This window comes from Mastomys coucha, unplaced genomic scaffold (assembly GCF_008632895.1).
Source record: "Mastomys coucha isolate ucsf_1 unplaced genomic scaffold, UCSF_Mcou_1 pScaffold15, whole genome shotgun sequence".
In the NCBI taxonomy this organism is placed as follows: Eukaryota; Metazoa; Chordata; class Mammalia; order Rodentia; family Muridae; genus Mastomys; species Mastomys coucha.
In genome coordinates, this window is record NW_022196897.1 from 12,414,643 (window position 1) to 12,429,714 (window position 15,072).

At 40.1% G+C, this 15,072-nt stretch overlaps 1 protein-coding gene across 6 annotated transcripts in view; it reads right to left on the reverse strand.

Annotated features, from left to right (window-relative positions):
- The window catches only part of Ehmt1 (euchromatic histone lysine methyltransferase 1), a 139,421-nt gene that overhangs the window by 38,504 nt on the left and 85,845 nt on the right, over positions 1-15,072 (reverse strand). For 4 of the 6 annotated variants that reach the window (XM_031369268.1, XM_031369267.1, XM_031369266.1 and 1 more), the window contains exons 11-15: positions 11,113-11,256; positions 9,990-10,216; positions 8,598-8,765; positions 7,435-7,517; positions 6,218-6,324 (exon numbers count right to left, since the gene is read on the reverse strand). In XM_031369268.1, coding sequence (XP_031225128.1) covers positions 6,218-6,324; positions 7,435-7,517; positions 8,598-8,765; positions 9,990-10,216; positions 11,113-11,256 — 729 coding nt within the window. The remainder of the gene's footprint in view (positions 1-6,217; positions 6,325-7,434; positions 7,518-8,597; positions 8,766-9,989; positions 10,217-11,112; positions 11,257-15,072) is intronic. The other 2 variants (XM_031369271.1, XM_031369270.1) reach the window with 1 other exon arrangement.

Sequence of the window (15,072 nt, forward strand, 5' to 3'; positions counted from 1 at the left end):
AGTGAGCAAACTGTGCCAGGCTTAGCCAGACTGACAGACACTTTGTTAGAGCTCCTATATATAAAAGGTTCCCCAAGACACACAGTTCATTTTGTAATATGTTCAGGCTTACAAGACAAGGCTAGTGGTGAAAACTAAACAAAGGATTGAAAGGACTCACTCAGATACAAGCTAACCATACAGAAACAGGAAGCACCACCTCTTGGCCTCAAGAAACAAAAACAAAGACGATCTGTGGGGAGCCTGGAACCATAAAACAAAAAAGCCTGGTCTTGATACTGAGCTTTCGTTAGAACTCACTTGAATCCCCTCCTTTTTTTTCATATACCCATGTGGTTCTTGTTTTATGCTTTTCTGTTGTTATTTTGTTATTTGGTCTTTGTTGTTGTTTTGCAATAAATGAAGCTAGGTACTAAAGAATATGTACTACTATATCTAAATTAGCTTAAAGACTAAAATTGGATGAAAGTGAACCATACTGCCTGTGAGTGCCTCAGGGTGGTGGTAAGGCCAGAAACTGACAAAGATATTTTGTATAAAATATAAAAACACAAAGTATTTTCCTACTTGCTATCATACACTACCCTGAGAAAAGCAGTTTAAGGAAGGGAGGGTTTATTTTCCTTCAGGAGGATGCTCCATTACTGGGGAGGATGCCAGGGCAGCAAGAACTTAGAGCATCCCATCAGGAAGACAGTAATGAACACCTGTATGCAAGAAGCTGCCTCAGTTTTTAGGTAGTTTCTGGTCCCAAGCCCAGAGAATGACTAGTGCTCCTTTAGGGATTATCTTTCCATGTCAATTAACCTAATCAAGATAATTACACGTATACCCAGAGGCTAATCTAATCTAAATAATCCCTCATAGATACATATGGAGGCTTGTCTCCTAAGGGATACCAAATTTCCTCAAGTTGACAATGAATATAGCAATAGTACAAACTGTAACTGTACTATTGTACATGATAATGAACATACTACAGTACAAAGTCATATCCCCCAGAGGGACCATGGCTAGGAATCAATCCATGAGACCCTATCTTGATGTAGAAGAATCCTAGCAGGAAAGAGCTAAGACAGATAGGAGATGCTTCTGGAGATCTGGAGATCTGCTTATGGGGAAGGGCCAAAGGTCATGGACCTAAAGGATTAAAAATGATCCTAAGTATAATGACAAGAGAATTCAGATCACTGAAGCAAAGGAAAAGCTCTTGATGCATCCACATGAACTGTCAGAAGTCAATACATCAAGCTCAGCATGGTAGCTAGAAACCAGAGTTTTGATACTGCAGGAGACATCCCAATGAGTAATTGAAAGACAGTTATCAGTGTAGCACCTACTAATATTAGTGAGAAAAGTTCCATGTTCTATGCATAGGAAACAGCTCAATCATGACCAAAACAAGACAATAAAAGGCTACAGATATATTTTAAAAACTATCATGAACTTAACTAAGCATAAAAAGAATGTAGCATAAAAAAAACTTGGCAGAACAACAAAGTATGCATAAACATGCACGTATATTTATAAAAACAGCAACAAAACTACCTGTGAAACTTGTTGTCGTGAAGAGAAACAACAATTAAATGTACAGTTATTTTAGAAAGATAAGGAAAAAAATATAGAAAACTTGTTCAAAGAAATAACTACTAGAAAGCTTACAGATTTTGAACTAGAACCAGGAAGCCACAAAATAGAATCAATCAAAACAAATAGTCTTTAAGGCTTATATTATCAAACGCTCAACACAAATCAAGAATCTCAAAACACAGAGAAAATCATTAAGTCCTACACAAAGGAATCCCAATTATACCACAGCAGATTCTGATCTAGAAATACAGGTGAGAGTAAAATGGTATCTGCAGAGTGCTGAAAGAAAGCCAGAACCAAGCCATCTGCTGAGCGGGAATGTGTACCCCAATAGCTACCATCAAGAAAGGAAGTCTGGAGGGCTGCTGATATGGCTCAGCAGGTAAGAGTACTGACTACTCTTCCAAAGGTCCTAAGTTCAAATCCCAGCAACTACATGGTGGCTCACAACCACCCGTAATGAGATCTGACGCCCTCTTCTGGTGTGTTTGAAGACAGCTACAGTGTAATTATTTATAATAATAAATAGGGCCGAAGCAAGCAGGGACTGAGCAAGGGGGGGTGGGAGCAGGGGTGGGTGTGGTGTCGGTCGGTCAACCAGAACATGTGGGAACTAACAGAGCCAGCAGGGTTGATGGGAGTGAGCAGAGGTCCTAAAAAGTCAATTCCCAACAACCAGATGAAGGCTCACAACTATCTGTACAGCTACAGTGTGTGCCCACATACATAAAATAAATAAATAAATCTTTAAAGAAAGAAAGTTGGAACACAGACTTCCAAGACAACCAACACTGAGACCTATCCATAAAGGAAAAGTGTTAGAAATGAAACAAACAAGCAAACAAGGGAACCATCCTAAAGCATTCAAAAGGACTGTCCAAGATGAAAGGGGAACAAAGTCTGTCCATACAGAGATCCAGAAAACCACACAGACACAGAATGAAAAAGGAATCTATAATAATGGGACAAATAAGGAACAAGCTGACAGGACTATGTCTTCAACAATGATAGCCTTAAATAGAAAGAGAATAAATTCACCAAATTAAAAAAAAAAGACTAAATGGATTTTTAAAAAGATCTGACGATATGTTGTCAATTAAGAAATATATTTCAGTAACACACATAGTTCAAATAAATACATAGGAAACGATTTACTACAGAAAGAACAAGTTAATATATTTACATAAAATAGATTTTAAGTAAAACAAATAAAAACCAAGCAGAGGCCGGAAAGATGGTTCAGTGGTTACAATCACTTGCTGACCTTCTAGAGGACCTAGGTTGGATCCCCAGAACCTACACAGTAACCCACAACTGTTTCTAACTCCAGTTACAAGGGATAGAAATGCTTTTCTTCTGGCATTCAGTCACCAGGTATGCATGTGGTGCACAGACATACATGTAAGTAACATACTCATACACATGAAATAAAATTAAAAAGAAAAATGTAAAGGTTGTTCTATGACATAGCAGTCAATTCAACAAGAGAAAATAACAATTATAAATATATATGTACCCAATACTATAGAACCGATTATATAATACGAATGTCACCTTTTAAGGAACAAAGAACACTCCCAACACAGTGTAGTTGGGGGCTTCATAGTATTCATTTGTTGATCTCAGTCAGACCAAAATCAACACAGAAACAGTGGAATTTAACTGAACCATGAAATAAATGAACAAGCCATACATTTACAAAACACTTCACATTAGAGTTGCAGAATGTAAATTCTGCACATCCACATATGGGAAAAAAACCTGTAGACCAGACCATATGTAAGTCTGAATACATTTTTTAAAGATTTATTTTGTTTTTAATTATGTGTATTATATGTGCACAAGAGCTGGAGTTACAGGAGGCTGTGACATCTCATGCAACATGATTTCTGGGACTTGAACTTGGTTCTTCTGAAAGAGTAGTATGTGCTCTTAATTGCTGAACCATACCTCCAGCCCCAAAATAATTTTAGCTCCCCCTGAAGCACCCCCTCAAAAGAAACCCTGAAACCACAGCATATATCTCCTAGGGCAACAATGAAATAAAACTGGAAAACAACAAGAAAGAACTTTAGAAATGGCATAATGTACAAAGAAATTCAACACTATTCTTTTAAACAACCAATAGGCCAATGAAGAAACAAAAGAGAAATGTAAACTATGTAGATGGCTTGGGAGGCAAACCTCTTGCAGGGCACACATGACAACAAGAGTTTCAGACATGACAACAAGAGTTTGTATGTCACGTAAGTGTAAAGATGGCAGGGCAATCTGGCTATTATACCAGCACCTAGGAGACAGAACTAAGGGGTCCCTTTGGCAAGTTGGCTAGCTAGGCTAGGTTAATCTTCAAGCTCTCATATTTAATAAGAAACCCTATATAAAGTGGAGTTGAATTAAGGAAGACACCTGATGTCAACTTCTGCGGTATACATACATACATACATACATACATACATACAAACATTTTCTGGAACAAATAAAAATACAACATTCAAAATAGCAACAGCAATACTGAGAAAGATATTTATGGCAGTAAACCACCTCAAAAAATAGAAGTCTCAAATAAACTAACAACAGAACACTAAGGAAATAGAAGGGCAAACCCCAAAATTAATAGAGAACAAAGATCAGAAGAGAAAGAAATGAAATAGATAAGAGCGAAGAAGAACAAGACCACGTTAATTTTTTTAAAAGATGAACAACACTTTAGTTAACCTAAGAAAGATGGAAGAACACACAAGCAAAACAAAGGCAGAGTAGATACACATGAACTGACACCACAGAAACATACATCAATAGAGACCTATGGGAAAAAAAAAAATCACATGATAGCGAGACATGGAGACTTTCTGGACAGTTAAAACCAACAAAAGTTGGATGATAAAGAAACAGAATGCCTGCTAAGTCCACTAAATAACAATGAGCTGCAGTGCAGTGAAAAAAAATGTCCTCTGACAAACAAGAGTCCTGAGAGGGCAGTTTCATGGCTGAATTTCTCCAAATTTCAAAGATTAATGCCAGTATTTCTAAAACTATTTAAAGGGGAGGGGAGCACTCTCCTAAGGTAGGTCTATAATATCAGCACTGATACTACCAACAGCCACAGCATCAAAACCTACAGAAAACAGCTATCCCTGGTGCAGATTTAAAAAAAAAAAAAAAAAAACTAGGCCGGGCAGTGGTGGCGCATGCCTTTGATCCCAGCACTTGGGAGGCAGAGACAGGAGGATTTCTGAGTTCGAGGCCAGACTGGTCTATGGAGTGAGTTCCAGGACAGCAAGGGCTATGCAGAGAAACCCTGTCTCGAAAAACCAAAAAAAAAAAAAAAAAACCTACAAAAATACACTAGCAAGTTAATAAATTGATTTCCAGAACTCATACAACTCAATAACAAATAACCCAAGTTTTTAAATAGACTAATAATTTGACATTTCTCAAAAGAAAATGTAACCAGAACCCCAAGAATGTGAAAACTCCTCAACACCTCTAATCGTCAAGGAAACACAAACTCAAAAGATAATTATGGAACAAATGCTACATAGATGTGGAGAAAGGAGACCGCTTACAACCTGGAGACTGGCACCGTGGAAGACAGTATGGAGGTTTCTCAGCTTGTGGAGCTGAGCAACCAAGTGAGTACAGAAAATGTACTTCTGGGTGTGTGTACATCCAAAATAAAGGAATGTATGTCTGAGAGATCTCTGCACAGGTAAGTTTACCATAGCCTTAATAACAGAAGCTATGACACTGAACCAAACCTGGTGTCTACTAGCAAATGAGCAAAAAACAAAGTGGTAGACAGACACACATAACAGTTGCCATGAACAAGTCTGTGGTCCTGCATTTATGGCAACATAATAAAACACAGCACATTCTCACTTGTATGTACCAACGACTGGGAAAGGTGTGGGGAGGATTAGAGAAGATGGCTCATGGATACCAGAGTGTGACTGGATGGGAAAAATAAGTTTCTACGTTCTAAATACTGCAGGGTAACTGGACTGATACAATCAATCGAATATTTCAAAATAACTAAGAAAGGCTTTTAATGTTCTAGTCACAAGGAAATAATGACTACACATTATATGCTGAAATACTTTGTATCACATTAATATATACAATTACGATGTGTCCAAAAGTTTAAAATTTAAAGTGTTCACATGATCATAGATTTTTTAATTTTTTTTTTACATTTTTTTAATATGGGGAGATGTATGCATACAGTACAAGACATGTGAGTATCAAAACAATTTGTGTTCTCTTCTTCCACCATGTGAGTTCCAAAAGTCAAACTCAACTTGTCTTTAACTACTCAGTCGTCTCATAAAGTTAGAGCAAATTATAGTTGTGGCTTAAACAATGAGGATAGACAATTAGTCATTGGGAGTAGAAGAGGGAAGGATCTAGGCCTCACTAAGCCTCCATCTTCTACAGCAGACCTTAAATATTAAAGCCAAGACTAAACTAAAACTTGAAAGTACGTAGAGACACAGCTACTCTAATAGAGGCAAATGTCAGGATAAACAGTAGAAGCAGTCAGCAACCACAGGGCTGGGAGGCATCTTCTTATGGTGGCCTTGAGGTACCACTGCAATAAAATCTATTCAAAGCTATCCTTCCACACCTGAACCAGCATGTGGCAGATGTCTACGTGGCCAGCTTCCGCAGCAGCATGTAATGGGGAACGCTTACTTTGGTGCTCCATTTTGAAGTTGGGATCAATTCCATCAACTGTAAACAAACACAGTTTCACTAATTATATAATATGTAACCACAATGTCCTTCCACAAAGATGCTTATGACACGGACATCTTCAAGATAAAAAGCAAGCTATGGAGCCATGATGTATAGCCACTTTACCACAATGGCCTGTCTGCAGGCAGAAATCAGACACCCACTTACGCTCTAGGACCAAGAGAACCTATACCAGCCCCACATGAAACCTCCCCAGCAGGTCTATCAGAGTGCCTCCCCATGCCTCTTGCAGGCTCATGCAAACAATGATAAAAGCAAACAGCTTTAAGAACAGACATGTCTCAGGAGTAATGTGACCCTGAGACTCAGACACTTACTTTCTGTTTCATTTTTATTTTGGAGGATACAAATCTCACTATGTAACCCAGCTGTCCCTTAACATTCAAATCCCCCTACCTTAGCTTCCCAAATATTGTACATTTTTCTAGACATTTACCTAAAGTACCGTGCAAAAAAGTAATGAAGCAATTTAATACTACATGAAGTCCATGAAGAGTAAAATTATTTTTTTTTTAAATTAAATGAACTTTCACATCTTCCTCTTTCCCCTCAAACAAGCTTTAGCTTCTTTCATGATTTGCTGTCAGTCAATAATGAGCTCTTTTACTCTTGCTCTCAACCTAAAGAAGACAGACATCAGAGATCAAGCCTAGAATTCTGAGCTCAGGTATCAAGGTGCAACCGAACCAGCAGTCTCAGGCATAAAAGAGCTAAGCCAAGCCCAACAGCTGCAGAGGCACACACAGTAGCACTCTCACGATCACTTTATGCAGCAGCACTGCTCCTCTCAGCACAAGCCCTGGGTTCTTCACTGTAACCTGTCACAACGGGACCTGCTCACGCTATTTTTCCTACGTGCACTTCTGCTTCATCTAATCATCACCTAACCAATTCCTTTTTAAAAACCAGAGATGCAGAGAACACATTTCTAGTGCCGTGAGGCAGACTAAATACCAGGGAGCACTTTTTTTTACTAATCAGAGGAATCAAAGAATTATAAACATCAGATAGTGAGATGGGGCTCATGAGAAAAGGTGTAACAACCTTCTCTGCATTACTTCTAAGGCCTCAGGTGTAGCAACTCACCCAGCATGAGAAGCACCTTCTGCAGCTCACCCTGCCTGGCAGAGAAGTACAGCTGCTTTGGGTGGAAGCGAAGTTTCTTGGGTCTGTAAAAAGCAAAGGATAGCAATCAGCACCAGACTCTTATTGTCAAAACAACAGGGCAATAGGTATAGCTCAATGTTGACAGCATTTGCTAACATGTTTAAATCCCTGAGGCACTGCCCCCAAAATGAACAAATGAAACAATGACAGAAAAACACAAGCAACTGTCTTCAGATGTCATTAAAATGATACACAATAAGATACCACTGGTAAGATGAGACAAAGCCTATCCCAGGTACAGACAAGCTGCTGCATTATAAAGACTCAGGAGATCCCAAGGAGTCATCATGCACTACTCAACAAAGACATGTAAGATGGCACAGTAAGTGCCAGGCAAAACATCCAGGATGACCTCTACAGCTCAAATGATGACAACTATCATCGGTGATACTAACTACCCTATAGCATCAATGCATTTGCTATGAAATTTACATCAACTCATAAATAGGGGTTAGAGGTGGAGGGTCAAGAAAAGTCTGGGGCCTGGTCAATAGACGGAGACCATGGGTATCAGATGGGCCAGGACAGAGATAGTGAGAGACTATTCATAATAAGGAAGAATAACAGAGGGACTTGTCTGTCTGTTAAGACTAAGTGACCTACTTTCCTTCCAGGCAGAGTAAATTTAGAGGTCACCTGGATAAACCTCTCTAAGGAATGTAACTCTGTCCTCAAGGAAATAGAACACAGGTGGACCTGTGAACCAAGAAAGACTGCAGTGTAGGGACTAGCAAACAGTCTGAATGGAAGCCTGGTCTAGCCTACACTAGGCAGAGATTAGACCACAAGGTAGGAACTCATGGAATAGAGTGTGCTCTAGAAGCCTGCAACAGTTCACTCAATAAAGGTCATGATCAGGATAACAATAACCTCACTTCTTGCTCTTGGCATAAACAGATAATAATTTACAACAATTTATCCCAGACAATGGAAAGACATATGAGGTTGACACCTCATATGTTCATCCCTTTGATAAACAATGTTATTCAAAAAGCTGGAAACTACTAGGAAGCCCTGGGGAAGATCATGATTCTCAGTTGTCTCTGAAAAACAAAAACAAAACAAATCAGGCTAGCTCTTACTTTTCAGAGTCCAGAGCGATTAGAGCACTTTCCAAGGTTTCCTTTCCTGGGCCCTGGGAAAGGCCAGAAGTTGGCCTCACGAACCCAGCTGGCCCTGCAGGATCAAAGCACTCTGGTGCCTGAGGGACTGTGCTCTGTGATTTTTCATCCTCTGGGGCTCCAACAATGCTTCATGAGAAGGAAAATATTAAGAAGTTGAGTTTCATTATTTAGAAAACCTCTCTTTCTCACAGAAACCAATGAATATATAAAACCTGACCACACAGGTTGCCTCTAAGTAGAGTCAATGACCAGTCTATTCATACCTACAAATCTCAAGAGAGCTGCCTGAAATGCAGACCCCCATCCCCTGATACAAGAGACAGTCAGGGCAACATTACTAGGAGTACCACCCACTCACTCAAACCTCAAGTTATATCTAGTCAATCTACTGCTTTAAACAGTTTAAGAACACATACCAGAAATATGGCCTGAGAATACTGAATTTAACAATTAACAGAAAAGCACTAAGACCTTCCCAACCCTTTGTGTAGCTATATATACATACAATCTGAGTCTTCTAAATGACCTCAAAATGAAGTTTTAGGTTATTTTTTTCTACTGCTGTCATGCTTATGAAACTACCTTCCTCTTTTGCTAAGGAACTTGATGGCTCTGATACCATCTGTAAAGAATCTCTTCACCATTCCTTTCCTATCAGGGCATACCTGGCAGGAGAGACTGCAGTCATCTGTCTATGCCCCCAGCTCGAAAGCTTTTTCTTTCTTTCTTTTTTTTCTTTCTTTCTTTCTTTCTTTTCTTTCTTTCTTTCTTTTTCTTTCTAAAAATTTATTTATTTATTTATTACATGTAAGTACACTGTAGCTGTCTTCAGACACACCAGAAGAGAGCATTGGATCCCATTACAGATGGGTGTGAGCCACCATATGGTTGCTGGGATTTGAACTCAGGACCTCTGGAAGATCAGCTGAGCCATCTCTCCAGCCCCCTCGAAAGCTCTTTCTACTGGTCTACTGGGTTCTTTTTAGAAAAGCCAATACTATATCTTTATCTTGACTTCAACCCTGCAGCAAACAGTGCAGAAAATCTCATAGCTGCTGAGAGACGGCTTCAGGGTGTGGAGACTGCATATGAATGACAAAACACAAAGAGCTGTATCATGTTAAGGATTGTAAAAACTGACTCAACATAGATGATTTTATCAAACCAAAATAAAAGAGACCCACATACAGATGGTATTAAATGAACACCAGCACTTCTTAGAGATCATTAACCACGATAAATGACAAAGTTCACTGAGACTTCTGGCAAAGGCAACAGAAACTGGTAACTATAGAAGATGCCTCTTTAAGGATATTCGGTGGAAAGCTTGGCCACCACTTTGTTTAGTACCTGCCCGTGGTTGTGTCAGCCCTGCCTTCAGCAGCCAAGCTCTTCTCCTGTCCAGGAGCCAGGGTCACTGTGGAAGTCGTGTCTGCTTTTGCTATGGTCACCTCTTTGGCCTTGGAAGCCTCTTCCCCACAATGGGGGCAGTAGCTGGCATTGTTGACTCGAGAGGCACAGTCTTTATGGAAACGATGAGAGATGCTGCTTTCAGGCTGACATTCCATGAAGTTACCCTGGAAAAACGAAGATGAAAATCATTTTTAAAAACTCAGAATAACATTCACAGAATTACAGGAAGCTCTGCTGAACCATTCAGGTTCAGGCAAGTAGAAGCCCAGTTATGACCTGATGACTAACAGAAGTGAAACAAAACAGTGAGTTTACAAAGAGCTCACAAAGTAAGCAGAGGCCACAAAAAGTTATCTCACAGCCACCACTACCCACCTTCAATTCCCAGTGACCCAGCTAGCTGAGGCCTTAGTCTGGCCACTTTAAACAAGCAAGAGCTGTACAAGACATAGTCTAGAAAGCCCAAATGATTTAATGATAGAGATTCAGAGTCCCAAAGGTGACCATTTTAATCAGTAACAATTAGAGCACCAATTAGAACAGCTGTTCTTGCAGAGCCAGAAACAATGGAATTCAGAAGAGTTCTCTTTTTCTCAGCAGAAGCACAAAAAGGGAAGCCTAGGAAGAAAACCAGGTACAGAACTCAAAGATACGCCCTCAGAGCAGGAGCTCCTGGCCTAGGTCACCGAGGGCGGCAGGACATCCGAAGGTACCGGTAGGTGAAGACACTCACAGAGGCATCATAAGAAAAGAGCCTGTCCTATGGGCCTGGTGGATGCATATATTATCTCATGAACAGAGTCATCAAAGACAAGATCTCAGTGATAACTAATAGAGCACAGAGACTTTAGCAGAGGAGGAGGCATGTCCTCCTCTGTACTCAAGACAGAAATCCACAGAACAAAACAAGGGAAACTGAGGTCGCCAGGTCATTTGTCTATAGTAAGAAAGCTCAAGAACCATGGTGAAGGGCTTATGAATAGACCCTATACAGGGCATGATGCTGGAATGAGTCTCTGCAGAGGACTCTTGAAGCCCGGCAGGCGGGTTGGGCTCTTACCGCCGTGCAGAAGTAGCCGCAGCCAGGACAGCACTGGTGTTTCACCATGCGACCCCGATGGTCTTCACACAACACCAAGAGCGGTGCTTTGTTGGATGGGCGCATCAGCTCATACTTGACCACGCTGTTTGTACACCGGCCCAACTGCAAGCAGACAAGACCAGGCATCAGTGACAGAGCTGCAAGGGAACAGCTTTTCCACTTACTGGGCAATGGAAAGCACCAGAGCAGTATAAAGTACCTGTCACACAACAGAAAGCCCCAACCACCTGAAAAAAGAAGTCACTGTCTATTGCACAGCCTAAGGATGATGAGAGCAGGTAACCAAATTCAGAGGGTTAGGTGATCAGAGAATCAAGGGCTCACTCTGAGCACATATCAAGGAAAACATCAGGATGAAAAGAGAGCTACACAATGAACATACTCTAGATAAGAAGGTGAAGGCTATCATAAGTGGCCAGTGGGTTACAGTTCAATAAGTCCCAAGTGATCCCTCTGAAGTCTCCTACACATGCAGTCAAAGCTGAGATGTAAGAAACAGAGCAATGTCTCTCAGATATGCCCAAGGGACACAAGCACAGAAAGTACCAAGAACACCAAGATTCAAGAACAATTGTCACAGTATAAATAGAAGCTGCTCTGCGAGATACTTCTATGTACCAGAAAAGAAGTGACTGTTTGCTACGCAGACCAAAGAGTGCTGCTTCAATATATGAAGCTTCTCTAACAGCCAATAAGAAGACAAAAAAATAGCCCTAAAGGAGAAAAAAATGAGTGGTAATTCAGAAAAAAAAATATATAGATTTTCCCCAGCAAACAATAACTGTTCAGATATACTGATAAAGAAATATGGCATAGCCTCCACTATTTCTCGGCTCTGTTGGTGCAACATATTCAACTGGACTGTATATATACAGGAGCCATGGGACCTAGGCCTGAGTTTTGCAAAGTTTCTAAACAACTAGCAATCTGAAATACAAATCAAAAGCTTCCAAATATATCTTTTCCTAAGACTCCATCTGAAAGTGTGACTAAGTGTGCCAAGGACTACCCCAAAGAACCCAGCAAGGAAAACGTAAGCAGTAGAAACAAGAACAGACAGACCAACAAGTGCTTTGCTGATGACCATCCAGACTGTGCAATAATCAGAGAGCTTTTCAAGGCAACCTGGATGTTCCCCATATCTAAGACATAAAACTCAAAATGGGGAAAGCCAGGGCATACATATCTTGAAACAGCCATTCGATAACACCCCTAGCACCAGTGATTCTCTAGGAATCCTGGTCAAAACCTGTAGACACAAGTTCTTTAGAGATTGGGGAAGAAGAGTAAGTAATTTATAAAAGAAAATGTGAGAGTATAGACACAGGTCTATACAAAAAGATGCTAAAACAATTCACAAATTTTGAATCCGAAATTTCATGCACGTTTAGTATTTGAATGGTTTTATAAAGAGCTTGAACTATCTGTATGATCATAAAATGATGAGATGATTTTGTCCAGTGGCTGCAATGGGAATGGACACAGAGTTGAGGTCTAGGGGAATGTTGATCAGATAGCACAGTATAAAGCAGGTAATCCTGGAAAGTACTTCAACGGAATAGCAATGGAACTTTCTTAAGGTTGAAAAAGAGAAGAGAACATGTAGAGTTCATGAACACAGAGAATACAACTATGTCAGTGATGAGGTAGCCTCCATTTTAAAGGGAAAAGAGCAGGGAGAGACAAACCAAAGAGATGAGTAGCCTGTTTCCTCAGAAGGTCAAGAGCAAGCAAGTAAGCAAACACTAACAGCAAACAGATGATTCAAATACATCTACCTAGAGACAAGGGTGAAGTATAGAATCAGAAGGAACTAAAAAGCTGTAGCATACTCCACAAGGAAAATCAGGTTTTCAACAAGAAAGAAAGGCCAGGCAGAGACACAATCTTATCCTCTTGCATGCCTATTGCTACAAAAGAAGTCCTATTAGCTTCAGAATGCCATTTTTGTTTTAATTAATCATTATATTAAGGAAAGCTTTAAAAATGAGACTGAAGCTGCAGAGATGGCTCAGCAGTTAAGAGCAGTGACTGTTCTTCCAGGACACAGGTTCAATTCTCAGCACCCACATGGCAGCTCATAACTGTCTGTAACTCCAAGATCTGACACTATGATACAGACATACATGCAAGCAAAACACCAATGCACATAAAAAGAGTGGAGACTGGAGAACTATTCAACTTCTAAGCCCATGTCTACTTTTAAAGTTCTAACACTGTCACCTGAGCAGTCCACTTTAACTTTTCCGCAAGATTATTTACAGGTGAAATTACAGTGTTTTATTCACTAAAGGTTCAAGTTAACCACATTTAGCATGACCTTAAGAAAATTCACATACCTAACAAGAATGGTAGTAATTCCCCAAAACCCAGAGCTTGAAGGGGATAAGAGGGGAGAGGGGAAAAGAAAGGGGAGAGGGGAGAAGATGAGACAAGACAGAGGAGGGGTGGAGGTACTGAAGTGTGCCCTAGAGGCCAGAACAACTTTGCAGGGTTGGTTGTCTCTTTTCAGCTTTTACATGGCTTCTGAGTACTGAACTCAAATCTTTGGGCCTGGGTAACAAGTGCCTTTACCCACTGAGCCATTGCAATGACCCTCAATTTATCTTAATATAGCAATAAACCTACTATGCCAATATAAAAAACATTTTGACACCAAAAAATTTCAAAAAAAGACTTTTAAAGAGTAACATTGTTCTCTATTGCTACAAAACTCTTTTTTTTTTTTTTGAGACAGGGTTTCTCTGTGTAGTCCTGGCCGTGCTGGAACTCACTCTGTAGACCAGGCTGGCCTCGAACTCAGAAATCCACCTGCCTCTGCCTCCCAAGTGCTGGGATTAAAGGCGTGAGCCACCACTGCCCGGCCTACAAAACTCTTTAATATAGTAGATCATTTAATGAAAGGTGGTATCCTGTTATATCTACTTCCACAGTCAAGATCTGATAATTGTGGATACTGTTTTCAGATACCACATCAAACTAAAGGTTGTGTTCCACTAGAACCAGTTTGATAATTTGGTGCTTTGTATTTGTACTTTTTTTTTGAGCTTAAGGACAATTTTTATTAATTTTTTAAAAAGATTTATTTATTTTATGTAAGTACACTGTAGCTATCTTCAGATATCCCAGAAGAAGGTATCAGATCTCATTATGGATGGCTGTGAGCCACCATGTGGTTGCTGGGATTTGAACTCACGACCTTCAGTAGAGCAGTCGGCGCTCTTAACCACTGAGTCATTTCCAGCACAATTTTTATTAATTTAAAAGAAAAAATGAGAAAAGGAAAAACAAACAAACAAACTGGGTAAATAAGCTGTCTACCTGGAAGAAAAAGGGAAACAAAACTATGCCATTTAAACTGGGATGGGGGTCAGACACATGGAGGACAAGCAGCTGAATGGAAGGAGTGAAGGCTTTAGGAGAGTGAGTAAGGAAGCCCAAAGGGGCAAAAACAGTATATTTCACTTCTAGCCGGCATCTGAAAGAGACAGAAAAAAGAAAAAGAAAAAGTTATACCTTTCTAAGTCTGGCCTCAGAAAAGCAGATCCAGCCAAACCATATGCTGGCTCTTAAGAGACTGCCCATGTGGTGTTTTCTTAAATATTTGATGTAGTATCTTGAACTAGGGAACACAAAGATTCCTGCACCACACATCTCCAGGGAAACCAGGAATATTAAGCACCCAGGATTGATCTTTCAAAGGGAAGGACATATAACTTGTTTTTCCAGAAGGCTGGGAATTAGCAGTGATAAATAAATTGTCTGGTGATTTATGTTATCTTTTGGACCAGGCCATATCAAGATCCTACAACCAGGACCAGAGGTTGGCTAGTAATCTAAATGATCCTCACCGGGCGGTGGTGGCGCACGCCTTTAATCCCAGCACTTGGGAGGCAAAGGCAGGTGGATTTCTGAGTT